General features: G+C 36.1%; 1 protein-coding gene across 6 annotated transcripts in view; it reads left to right on the top strand.

The window, feature by feature from the left end:
* The window catches only part of LOC145687904 (host cell factor 1-like), a 148,450-nt gene that overhangs the window by 85,038 nt on the left and 50,277 nt on the right, over positions 1-13,135 (top strand). For all 6 annotated transcript variants that reach the window (XM_081761448.1, XM_081761449.1, XM_081761450.1 and 3 more), the window contains exons 9-11: positions 5,906-6,084; positions 8,311-8,449; positions 10,838-11,068. In XM_081761448.1, the coding sequence (XP_081617574.1) occupies positions 5,906-6,084; positions 8,311-8,449; positions 10,838-11,068 (549 nt within the window). The remainder of the gene's footprint in view (positions 1-5,905; positions 6,085-8,310; positions 8,450-10,837; positions 11,069-13,135) is intronic.

Below are 13,135 nucleotides of genomic sequence, written 5' to 3'. Positions count from 1 at the left end.
TATATTTGGTAGTTGTTCATTAACATTTAAGATATGCACTAGTAATTAAATATAAGACTACGTTGAAATCAGAATGTGTAAGACTTTTTTTCAGTCAGATAATTAGCTGTTGGATTGGTACAAATGTATGTTCAACATTTAAATACGGATTTCAGACGTTAACACTAGAGTAGTAGTGTCCCGCTGGAATATTTGCCTTGGATGCAAACGTGAGTAGTGGTTCGGATGTGACTTCACACAGTAGGTCACTCTCATAGGCCCAGTGCTGGAATGGGACGTTCAAACCAAGGGGCCGCGGTGGCTCAGTGGTAGAGCGCTCACCTCTGGTGCATGGGGTCCCTGGTTCGATCCCAGTTCGCGCCAAGTGAGTTTTGTGATGCACAAACACCGTGTGCGTGGGTTTTCCCGTTTCCTGCCACTTTCTTGATTCTACCAGCGATTTTTTTTTCTTTTTCCAGACACGAACAGCAGTGAGATTCTGGACACGAAACTTACGCGACAAGTAGTTGGTTAACATAGACTTTCGAGAGCCCATACGATCTACCATTGCTAGATTTTCGAGTCCACGATCGCCTCAAGTGCCACGTTGTCACTTCATCAGTTCTTTTCACTGCCATTTATTTTTATTAAATCATCAGTCTCCTTTAGCCTAAGTGCCTACTTTGGTTGTTTACTGATTAAGATGCTTAAGTACAGGGTTCTTACAAATCTGGGAAACAAGGAAAAGTCAGGGCAAATGTCAGGAAAAATGATGGTTAAGAGCCTGACTTACTAGAAAGTAATACAAAATTTACCATTTTTCTTTTGCCTGTTTATTCATAAGTGAAAGAAGATAATGAAATGCAATTTACCACAATCATAGATAGGGCCGGGGTGGCTTAGTGGTAGAGCGTTCACCTCTGGTGCTAGGGGTCTCGGGTTCAAACCCTGCTCCCGCCAAGTGAACTTTGTGGTGGACAAACACCGTGTGCGTGGGTTTTATCGGGGTTCTCCCGTTTCCTCCCACTTTCTTCATTCCACCATTTCATTCATTATTCATCATCACCGTCTCCTTTAGCCTAACCGGCATAACCGTGGGACGTAAAACTCTAAAATTTCATTTTCATTTACAATCATAGATAATGGTTTCTACAACAGACAATATTGAACCTAAAGGATATTCAGTCTTGCCATCCATAGAAATTACAGTGTTGCCAGAAAAAACAACGCCCCTAAAATCTAAGTTAATACAGCGAGTAGAGGAATGATCTCAACTGCATTTAATTAGGTATCATGTTTCGGTTTCCTGTGAAATACTTTTTAAATAACATGATTATTTAGTTTTAATAACTGTATGTTAAAACTATTTTGTTTAGTACAAACTAAATACAACTATTATTTACAAAGTAGTTAACAGGAAACATAAACAATATTATACGTAACCAAATGCAGTTGAGTTCGTTCCTCTACTCGCTTTCTTAACTTAGATTTTAGGGGCGTTGTTTTTCTGGCAACACTTTGATTTTTATGGATGGCAACACTGAACGTTCTTCAGGTTCATATCTTCTGTTGTAGAATAACATTATCTGTGATTATGGTAACTTACACGTCATTATCTTCTTTCACTTAAAAAAAAAAAAAAAAAAAAAAAAAGCAAAAGAGAAAATGGTAAACGTATTATTTTTAGTAAGGCAGGCTCTTAACCTGGAAAACCTGGAAATCAAGGAAAATTAGGTATTTTTCTCAGGAAATGAAACTATTGTCCGTCTTACCTGTTCGTTAAAATAAGCCAATATTTCAGTCATTATTCGTTGAAAGAGGCACTACAAATAATTGATTTTCGTTGAGCTGCTCTAAAACCCAGTTCGTACAGTCTTCTGAAGAACTTCATGCTGTACATGGTGCTATTCCAAGTGGCAATGAAACCACTGCAGATCTTTCAAACTATATAACATCGAAGGAAGTTACAGCTGCTGAAATTATGGGATGCTGAAACTCATCAACTGCCAAGATAGTTACAATTTGTGTAAAAATGATGGCTTTCTTTTTCAAACTATGTTTCCAGGTAATAATATAGCAAAGAATTTTCACATGGGGCCTGTTAAATATAGCTACACTATATGCTATGGTGTTGCCCCGTTTATGCAGAAAAAACTTACAAACAGCTTGGAAAAATGTGAATATTTTGTTATTGCATTTGACGAGGCGTTTTAACAAAATTGCTGGGAAGGGTCAAATAGATCTAAATGTGCGATTTTGGGATCAAATTGAAGATAGTGTTACAACAAGATACTTATATATAGATATATAGGACAACTGCAAATAATCTGCTGTTGAAATTTAAAGCAGCTTTCCCAGAGGGTTTTGATTTGATAGATACTCCAAATAAGCATGGATGGAACCGATGTCAATTGGAGTTTTCCAACTTCTCTACAAACTGAAATAGAGGTGCACAAAAGTGAAATCAAACCTCCACAGATTGGATCCTGTGGTTTGCATGTACTACACGGTGCTCTTTTAAGGGGACATTTAATGATTGAATGGAACCTCAACAAGTTTTTACAATGTATTCATTACTTATGTAGTGAGTCACCAGCCCGAAGAGGAATGTTTCTCACTTTGTAGGAACAGTGAAAATTCAGAGGAAATTCTGCCCCCCCCCCCCCCCCCCCCCCAAATGGTGAAGTTCGATGGGTGGATAATGCCGATTGTGTATAGACAGAGCTTTAAAACTATTAGAAAATGTGATAGGTTTCATTGAAAGTGCTGACACTAAACTTTCCCAGAATTCCACCGTGAACAGAGTGAAATCAGGTATTCAAGATCCCCTGATGCCTGCTAAATTGACATTTTTTAAATCAATTTTTAAGTAAGTTAGAACCATTTTTAAGTAAGTTTCAGGCCGAAAAACGTATGGCCCCTGTCTTACATGAAGAATTGTTTACTGTTATTGTAAATTTTTGAATCGTTTTGTAAAAGAAGAAATTCTTCATTTTATCATAACGGCAAATAAGTTAATGTCTGTAGATCTAAAAGTTGAAAGTAACATGAAAGCCCCAAAGAATGAGGATATAGGATTCGGGGAAAAAAAAAAAGTATTAGAAAGTTTAAAGATGATGTCAAGGAAGTAAACAAGTGCACTTTCTTCAGTGATTGTCAAAAATATTTTGATAGGCACTACCGAAAAAAATGTCCCCTTAGATATCCTCTTACTCGTGCCATTTGATGCCCTGATCCTGAGGTTATCTTGCATAAACCTAAAATTGCCGGGATAAGGATGACGAAGTGCTTGGAAATACTCCATCAGTCGTCTCGTCTCGATGATGTTAAAGCAGAGCTAGTTCAGAAAATATTCGAATCTTTTCTTCAGCAGTCTAAAAGTGTGTTGGCGTCTTATTACAATTCAGATGGAAGCAAAACAAATCTTGAGTTTTATAAATCAGTTTTAAGTGGGAAAAGTGAATTCGAACACTTTTTGAGCCTTGTGAAAATATTAATTATTTCACATGGAAATGCAAGTGTAGAGGTTATTAATATTATTATTATTATTATTATTATTATTATTATTATTAACAAAAGTTTATTGGTAGAAAATTTGCAAGAGGCTTCTTTAGTAGCCCAACGACAACTGGTAGATTATTTGGCCTACATAGGTGGAATTGTAGTCTCCATGCTTGAAAGCTTTTAAGTAGTGTTCCTACTTAATATCATTTTAAGTTTTTACCTTTTAGTGTGTTGTACAATATATAGAACATAATTTATTTATGTTCTATTGTAGTAACAGTTAGGATCTCTTGTAATAACTGGAAAAAAGAAAATCGGTACAAGAAATGGAGGCTAGGGAATTGGCATGGGCAGTTGTAATGTCCGCTACGCATGACTTTCATTATGTTAAACTTTCAAATTTTTTTTGCTTTTGAGCAGAAAAACAGAATTTGCATATACATTTACACATTATTTTGAAAAGTTTAACTCTATGTTTCATTTTCTCATTTCATTGAATTCGAAGAAATATTGAGAAGTTCCATTAAAGTATTTTTTTTTTTTTTCGTTTCTTTACTAAATTTTTAGGAGCGCGTCCTAATTTTTTCTTAATGAAATCAAAAGAAGCAATTTGTTGACTTTTTTAGAATTCTTAAGTTACAGCTGCTCATTGGGGAGAAGGGTGGCCAATTTCTTCGTTTTTTTTTTTTTTTTTTTTTTTTTTTTTTTTTTTTTTTTTTTTTTTTTAAGAAGTTTAACGTTAGTGTGTAATATTATTTGAAGATGTCTTATAGAGTTTCTTCACTACCTCAAATAGCAATTCTTTTCTTAGCTTACGCTGGTTTGCTTGTCTACTATTATTAGCTATTTGTGTGGCTCTGTGTCTACTGTATAATGTTGCGAACGGAAGTAGCACACACACGTTGAGAATCATTGGCCCAAGTCTTTATTTAGCTCTTAAAGGTATTCATCAGCAGTACCCTATTATCTTATTATATGTCGCTGGTCAGGGAAAATGTTGGTTTTGCACCTGGAAATTAGAGAAACGTCAGGGAAAATGTTGGTCTTGCACCTGGAAATTAGGAAAACGTCAGGGAAAATTATAAAAGTAATTTTGTAAGAATCCTGTAAGTGGAAAGATTAAGATTGCCATACACATCTTTCTTTCGTCCAATCATTGTGAATTGAATTCGTAAGATCACGGTCGCCGCTCGCTCTTAGGTGTTGGGAGAACGATAATGTTCTTCTACAGAGTAACTGTCACGTCTGAGAAACACCTTGCAAAAAAATACGATGTAAATATCTGGAAACTTCTGATTTCATTTTTATTCTAACTTAAGTTAATAAAAGAAACTTGAAACTTTCGTAGTTCTCTTAACTAAAAAACGGAACATCATTTAAATGTTTAGATATAATTGTACCAACCCGAGATGTAGATGCAAGGTAAGGCATGAAATTCCGTAAGTGGAAATTTTGAGAACACTTACTACAAGCATTTTTTTAAATGACCTATGATATGAAAGTGTACGCTCAGACTTCATGGCTAATATTAAACAGTTATTACCTGGTCATATCATCTTGTGACATGTAGTAAGATCGTATTAACAACAACAATAAAGAAAAAAAACTTCTGAATATTAGTGTCTTACACATTCTAGATTGTTTAGAAAGTGAAAAGTTCATAATGAAACATAATAGAGTAGTGTCATGTCAAATCAATAGACTATATCATTTACGACTGAGTTTCTTTTATTACAGCGTTGAAATTTATATTTTTGTCGTTCATAAGAAAAATAAATAAATTTTTACATGATCTGTCCCCAAAAATGCAGAAATCACTCTCTATATCTATTATCGTTTTTACTTCATAGCAGTCAACGTTATTTCTGGAAGTGGTTCATTTTCTGCCACGTCTGGTTTTAACAGATAAGAGTGGAGATGGAACATGTTTCGGAATTAATTTTGTATTGATTTGACATGAGATTACTTTATTATCGAAATTGTGATTCAAAATGTCCGAAAATTATCTTTACAACTTTGACAGCGACACAGTATCTGAATAATACAGAAGAGCATTTGCAATATGGATTCGTGAAGTTTAGTAGTCATTGGACAGACTAAATTCTGAACCAGACATCAAGCTCTTACCAATGGAGTTTTTTTTTTTTTTTTTTTTAAACCACTACACAGTTAAATTTTTCACTTTGGGAGGTTTACCTAGGCAAAATAAATTTGTCATGTTTGATATCTTATATTTCCTGGATAGTAAGAGAAAATTGAATGGGAAACTGTCGATACTAATAGAGAAAGATAATTTTTGGATTTTTTTGTATATTAATGTGATTGTCAAAGCTAGATTTTATTAACTACTTTCTGTGTAATGTAAGTTACTGTCGAAGATTTATTAGTTATAATTAACTTTGTACATTTTACATTAAAATAGGAGCACAAACTGTTCGGTTGGCTAATCCTGGTGCAACCGTATTGAAAGCCGGGACTACACTTACGGGACAGCAAGGAAAGCAGATAATACTCCAAAAACAAGGAACGGGTGCAGCAGGGTCAGGACAACCTCAAATCGTCACACTTGTCAAAACAAGTCAGGGGATGACTGTGGCTACTGTAAGTAATATGATAGTACTGAATTATACTACTTCTGCTCGTAAACATTCTTCCCCGAAAGTTTGGCCCTTTCTATGAAAACTTTGTAATTTTACAACCAATCACTCTCATTACTGCTGTCTTCAGCTTTTAGATTATATCAGTAAAGTCTGGGTTCTTTAAACAGTCGTATCCTTCAGAGAATACAAAGGTCAAATACCGCATTATAAAATGTACACCCAGTTCTAACTTGATTGGAATCAGTCTTTGTATAAATAAATAATTTTAATATAAAACTTTATGCACAAGAATTCATGTTTTTTTTTTCCTCAGTTCGACCGGTTACTTAATACGAAGCGTTATTGATTGACAAAAATTTAAATTATTTTGATTTAACAACTTTTTCGCTTGCTGTCAGATCTCAGTTGTGGTCGCATCGACACTGGTGACGACATGCGTCGCTGCTGCAATTCTTTTGTATCCACTAGAGTCAATGGCGACATTTTCAGTGAGCGACACCATGTGACGCTGCTGTTAAACGTTTGCTTCCATCATGTCTCACGTAACTGCCCTACTGGGGGAGGGCAGTGGTCACAGCCCTTCTCCCAAATGGTGACTTTACAGGTACCATTGTGTCCGGGAGGAAACATCAAGTGTCTCAGTGTGTACGTGGTACCTCGGTACGTAAAAAGTAGTTGTTCCATATTACTTGGACGATCCTACAGAGAAGAGGGGCGGATGTTGACCTATTACTTGTGGAGTGATCAAACTGTGACTGGGGAAAGGTGCTTATCTCTTTAAAGGGCGGTGGTTACTTACACTAACCACTTCTCATATCTCTCGTACACTTTCGTGCTGATGGTTAGAAACGCAAACCACTTTTTTTTTTTCCTTTCATATTTCCCAATAAATGGTATAAACATTAACTCGGAATAGCAGAATATTATATCATGATAAATAAAATAGTATGATGTCCCACTGAAAATGTCAGTCCCCTTTTTCTGCCCCTCAGAGTTATCCTAAGAATCTGGTTAACTGTTTCCAATCCCAGCGGAAGGAAGGTATCTGTGAAGAAGAAAACAAAAAAGGGGGCGCAATCTCAAAACCAAATGGTGACCTAACACGTACTATTGGACCCGGCATGAGGTACAATACAGAGCATTTCGACATGTTGGTGGTAGCCATTGAATGATAGAGGTAGGTAGGACAGGGAACGACCAAGCTTCCTCCTTCCCCCGGGCTCAGCTGGGACTCAAGAATTGGGTTTGACTTTGCTGGGCTGCGGTCAAACCGTGGGATTCGTTGAGCTTGCCTTATAACGCTCAGGCACCATGCCTGCAGAGCACGGAAAGAACTGACCCGCTATCAGGGCCGACTCGACCAGTAGAACAAACTGGTAGGCATAGGGCATTGGTCCAGCCGCGCATAGGGCGTATCCCACTCCCCGAGCAATCGGGGTTACTCAATCCAAGCGAATATGAAGATTGAGGGACAAACATTGAAGTGCACTCGTGCACGAAAACTGAACAGTCCAATGATAAGAGACACTATGGGCTGGATGCATTCAGAGGTCCTGGTCCATCAAAAAAGTCGAAAGGTCGCAACTCGTTATGGGTGGCGAGTAAATACATGGCGGTAGACCACTCTAATAATGTCTTACAGAACTAAGTGATGCACTGCACGCAGAATGTTGTAATATTCCACTTGGTACCCTTAACGACTTCTATAACCCCATTCCACGTCACACTAGAGCTATTGTGAAGGCGAAAGGTGGTCCAACACTATATTAATCTGGTACATTGCACTTTCTTCAGGTGTTTTCCATTAAATTGATAAGTATCTATAGATCCACATGCAATATAATATTTTTCTATGTTAAACGAATCATCTTGCTTTGTAGTCCTTCTATAGATTTTTTACAGGTTTTAGAAATCATTTTTGATTACCTGCATGATATATAAATGTTACTCTAAGCCTAAAAGAAAATAGTTTGTGCTGACGATGATTTCAATTGAATTGAACATGTCCAGTGATTTAAAGATGCATAAAAGTAATGTATTTTGTCATGTAGCAGGTAGTGAAAATAAACGAGCGCTCGTAAACAGAATTTATTTTGGTTATGAACTAGTGTTCTGTTCAAATAAGAATAAATTCCAGTTGTTAAAAACAGAGGTTAACGACTTTAAAAAGTAGGTTACGCTGTTGCCACTTTCAGATCAAACTGTAACTTCTGCAAAATTTTTTCAGGTGCCAAAAGTGAGTTTAATTCAAGGAAAGTCAGCGATTGGAGGCGCTCAACAAGTGACAACACTCCAAGGCCACACCACAAAAACTATCCCTCAGGGAGCTACAATCGTAAAGCTTGTGAGCGCGAGCACCGCAGCCGGTAATGTCCATATGTTCATAATCCGCAATGTTCTTAATATATATGTTGTTTTTGTCCTGTCACTGTTTTGACCTACTACAATTGTCTACGTGTTGAGAATGCACATGTTGTGACAACTTTCAACATATATTGCGAGATTTTTTGAGTTGATTTTACTTTCGAAAACCATTATGAATTCTAAAATTATATTCAGCAGATATTTACTATCCAACAGGTAAAAACGAAAGAAGGCTTATTGAAGATACTTGCGTGTAGGTATAGTAAAATCTGTATCTCATACGTCTCTTGGTAGTAAATTTGGAACAAATATGTAAATTTAAGTTTTTTTTTTTTTTTTTTTTTTTTTTTTTTTTTTTTTTTTTTTTTTTTGAGAGAATGAAAGTAATTTTGTAAGTAACCGAAATGTTCACTCAGGCTCATGCCAAATTGAGTGAACAACTTTGAAATGCGTCGTGGAAGCTTTGTAACAAAAACACAGAATCTACCGTAAAGAGCTTCGCGCACTCAACTCAATAATTCAACATTTTTTGCATGTTAGCCTAGCGACTGTTATACGGCAGCCAATTCGAACTATAGGAGGAAATCTTGACGGAATGAGAATACGATTTTCTAGAGGTACGCGATATCCTCTAGTTCACAGTACCGAAGTGGATGAATAAAATAACTTAAATACTTTGTAGCTTACAGAAAATATGATTTTTAAGTAATTGGCAGAAAATAGTACTCATAACCGTGTTCATTAATTACTGACAATGTGTAAAGGGATATCCAATTTGGTAAGAATCTTTTTCGACTTCATTTAAGAGAAAGTGTGGTATACTTACATAACGTGAGAATTTATATGTACAGAGTGGGCCAAAAGTAACCTTACACTTCGCTGGTGTGCATTCTATAGTATATTAGTTGCAACCATATTCATTCAGTACTGTTTATGCACATTCATTTAACAGTTCACTTTCCTTTAACAAAGTTTAATGCCAAGTGTTCAAATAGACCTCCAACATTGGAACATGCTTCGAACGTTTCCATAATACTGACATAAAACCTTTTTTGAGCTCCCTCGTCGCCATATGGTTAGCGTTTGCGTCTTCGGCACAGGAGACCCGTGTTCGGTTCCCGGCAGGAGCTCATGTGGTTTGGATCCCACGCTAAATGTCCACGTCTCATATTTGGACGTCGGCCCACGGGGCGCTAACACCTTCGTTAGACAATGCACCCTACACTGTAATACCAGATTGGTTCAGTTGAGAAATGATGGTAACATGAAGATTGTCAACAGCCCAGTACACGGCATTATGCCTGTTCACGTGACCTGACAATTTGAAGCAAGCTTTACGTGACCCGGTGATTTTATCCAGGTTTGGATAAATCGATTTGGGCACACATCAATTCGCATTTCGCAAACAACAAAATCGAAACCGATATATGAGGAAATAGCCGAATACATTTCTAAAACTTAAATAAAGAATACTGGCTTGGAATTATTGCAAGGGTAAATTAAATATAATACGTGAAACCAATAGTGAAACAACTGTAAGGCTACTTTGGCCCCACTCTGATATGTTTGTGAGGATTAAGAAGCCTAATCCCGGCGAAATTAAAATACCGCTAATTTTACAGGAATTATGTGATATCTTCAAATAGATAAAAGATAATTGAAATGTGGAACAAGAGCGCCCTAGACAATATTATTTTGCGTGAGGTACCGTAATCACAAGTCACCTAGTGGCATTCCGTTTTCAGCCGTTCAGAAACGCGAAAATAAATGCCGATTTTCAAAATGGCTCGTAATCGAAAGCAGATAAGTGAGTCGTGATAACGGTATCTCATGTAAAATAATATTGTCTAGGGCGCTTGTGTTCCACATTTCAATTATCTTTTATATATTTGAAGATATCACATAATTACTGTAAAATTAGCGGTATTTTAATTTCGCCGGGATGAGGCCTCTTAACGTTTGAATTTGAATATACTACAGTGACAGTGCATTTAAGAAGTTCCCTGAGGCGTTCATTTATTATTTGAGAGGAGGTTGGAGAGTGTATTTTCTGATGATGAAACAAAAAATTTATGTATTTAGGAAAGAAAACTAATCTATTTGGACAAGTCACCGGCATTATTTCTGAGTACATTCCAAGTGCAATTCCAGAGTCCACGGAATACTTCTAGGATATCTGAACTGCCACACTTCAAAATAGTAGGAACAGAGTTCTAGATTAATTTTCTCAATATGAATTAATTTCGATAGTATGTCCTTAAATTACCTGTGTGCCGTAAATATTTCTTCACATTTTTTCTTGTAGTGTGATGTGTAATTATTAATGTATGTCTTTTGAAATGAGTACTTCTGCTTCAGTTCTTATAGTTTATTTCTTTTTAATTTTTTAGGAGGTACTACGTCAAAGGTATTAACAACAATGAAAACTGTCCCTTCAAGTGTTGTAAACGTTAGCAAGCCACAGGCAATAACTGGTCAGACGATAGGCGGAAAACAAACAATAGTAATCACCAAACCTGGGACAGCTGCAGGTTCACGGCCGCAATCTCAGATCATTGTAGTGACAACTGCTTCAGGTTTACGCACTGTTCAAGCTGTTACTACTACTCAGGCAGGAGCTGGTATGTTTCTTAGTAATATACAGTGTGGCCCAGAAGTAGGTATACAGTCCTGTATGTTTTATATATGTAGGTCTGTATAGCTACTTTTGGGCCACTCTGTATGTATGTCTAATTTTGTGTATTCAATACGGGTGTTATATATATATATATATATATATATATATATATATATATATATATATATATATATATATATAATATAGAAAGTGTGAAAACTGAGAATACGCTAGCGTTCTTCAGAGATTACCAGCCATGTGTGTGGACGAAATACAGTTAATTGTCGATTTACGACTGATTGAACTTATGACCACATGTACTTACAACCGGTAGTGAAGGTTAGGTGGTTATTAACAGCCTGTAATAATACTAATAATAGTAATGAGAAATAATTACAGCAATAATAATAATAATACGAGGGGAAGTCAAAAAATAAGGGACTTCCGCAATTTCGTGCACTAGTGTTTGGTAACACTGTTAGTATCCAGCGCTGAATTAGTGTCGTCTGCAGCACTTTTAAGTAACGTGTCACTCTTATTCCCGCGTTAGTCGTTGGAGTGTAGCAGACCGTTAAACGTGGCAGCTCCATTGTCGATCTGCACCGAGGAGGAAATGAGGGCAGTAATTCGCTTTTTGTTTGCTGAAGGTCTTAAACCTTCGGCAATTATTCGTTGAATGCAAATGCAGTATGGTGATAGCTGTTGATCGCGAAACATAAAGCACAAAGGTTGGACGCGACGTTTGGCCTGTTATTGTCGCGAGGAAGATAGATTTTTACAGCAAATAATTACTGTAGATGAAACTTGTACATCATCATGAACGAGAAAGTAAGCTGAAGCCATGGTTTGGAAACGCCCATCACCAGAAGTTAAGAAATTTATTTTCTGACGGAATAAATAATAATAATAAACTTGAAACGTTAAGAAAAGTGCATTGAAGTGCAGGGAGATTATGTAGAAAAATAATATATGTTTCAGTTTTCGATCATTAGAATAAATGTACCTTTTTTTGAAAATTCTTTTACTTTTTGACTTCTTCTCGTAATAATAATAATAATAATAATAATAATAATAAGATATATCACTGAACACCTTAACTAAAGTTTATACACTTATTCATCCGAATAAGGTGGAAGTAACGTAACCACATCCTTGGAATATAAATTAATTTGTTTCGTGTGACTTCGTAGAGTAAATTTTGTACGAATTCTGATCCAGTGTATAATCAGAGCCTAAATTGTCGGCCTACAGTTGATCAAAATGGAATTTTATAGTGGGCTACGACCTAGTCGACTTGCGACCAGGCAGTCATAATCAAAGTTGGTTGTAAGTTGATAACTAACTAATAAGAAGAAAGATAAGAAAAAACACTGGTGCTGAACGTATTGTTTCTTTGTACACTAGGCATTAGCAGAAGAAGAAACTTCTGTGGGTAAGATATTTTAATACATAAACTCTGTGTAAGGCTTTAAATAGACGAAAAACACATCTGTGTTCGTTAAAATGGAGAAGCGTGTTACATATAATAACTTCAATACATAGGTATCATTTATGTAGCACTGGGAATCATGTACAGAAGTAATCTCTCCATTTTTAACATGTTGATTTTTTTTAAGTAACACGAAAATAATATTGGTACCCACTAAAGGAAAGAGAAAAAAGTAACTTGTCAATAATTTCAACTCTGATCTGATGTAAACTACTCGAGCAAACAATGCGTTTATTATCATAAAGATATTAACATGTAACAGTTTCGCCAGCTATCCAGTTTGGCTTCATCAGACATTGAATACCACAGGTAGTGACAGAGTTAATATAAGATACAGCGAAAAAGTTTATAGATGGCTACCATAGGCTGGTACAGTCAATCCCCTTTCACCAGAAACCAAAATATAAAATAGAAACAAAAATTGTTAATCCCCCTCCCATTTCCCCAACTTTGAGTAGCAAAAGTGTGATTATTAAGGACGAACTGGATATAACAACCCCGAAGAAAATGCTGTTAGATAAAGGAATTTCTATTGACGTAGATCTTTGCATGTAGACAATTACGTCTGTATATGTGTGTATC

The sequence above is a fragment of the Thermobia domestica genome, chromosome 6, assembly GCF_964235325.1.
Source record: "Thermobia domestica chromosome 6, izTheDome1.hap1.1, whole genome shotgun sequence".
Lineage (NCBI taxonomy): Eukaryota > Metazoa > Arthropoda > Insecta > Zygentoma > Lepismatidae > Thermobia > Thermobia domestica.
The sequence above is the reverse complement of the archived record's forward strand: the minus strand, read 5'-3'. Positions and strand labels throughout refer to the sequence as shown.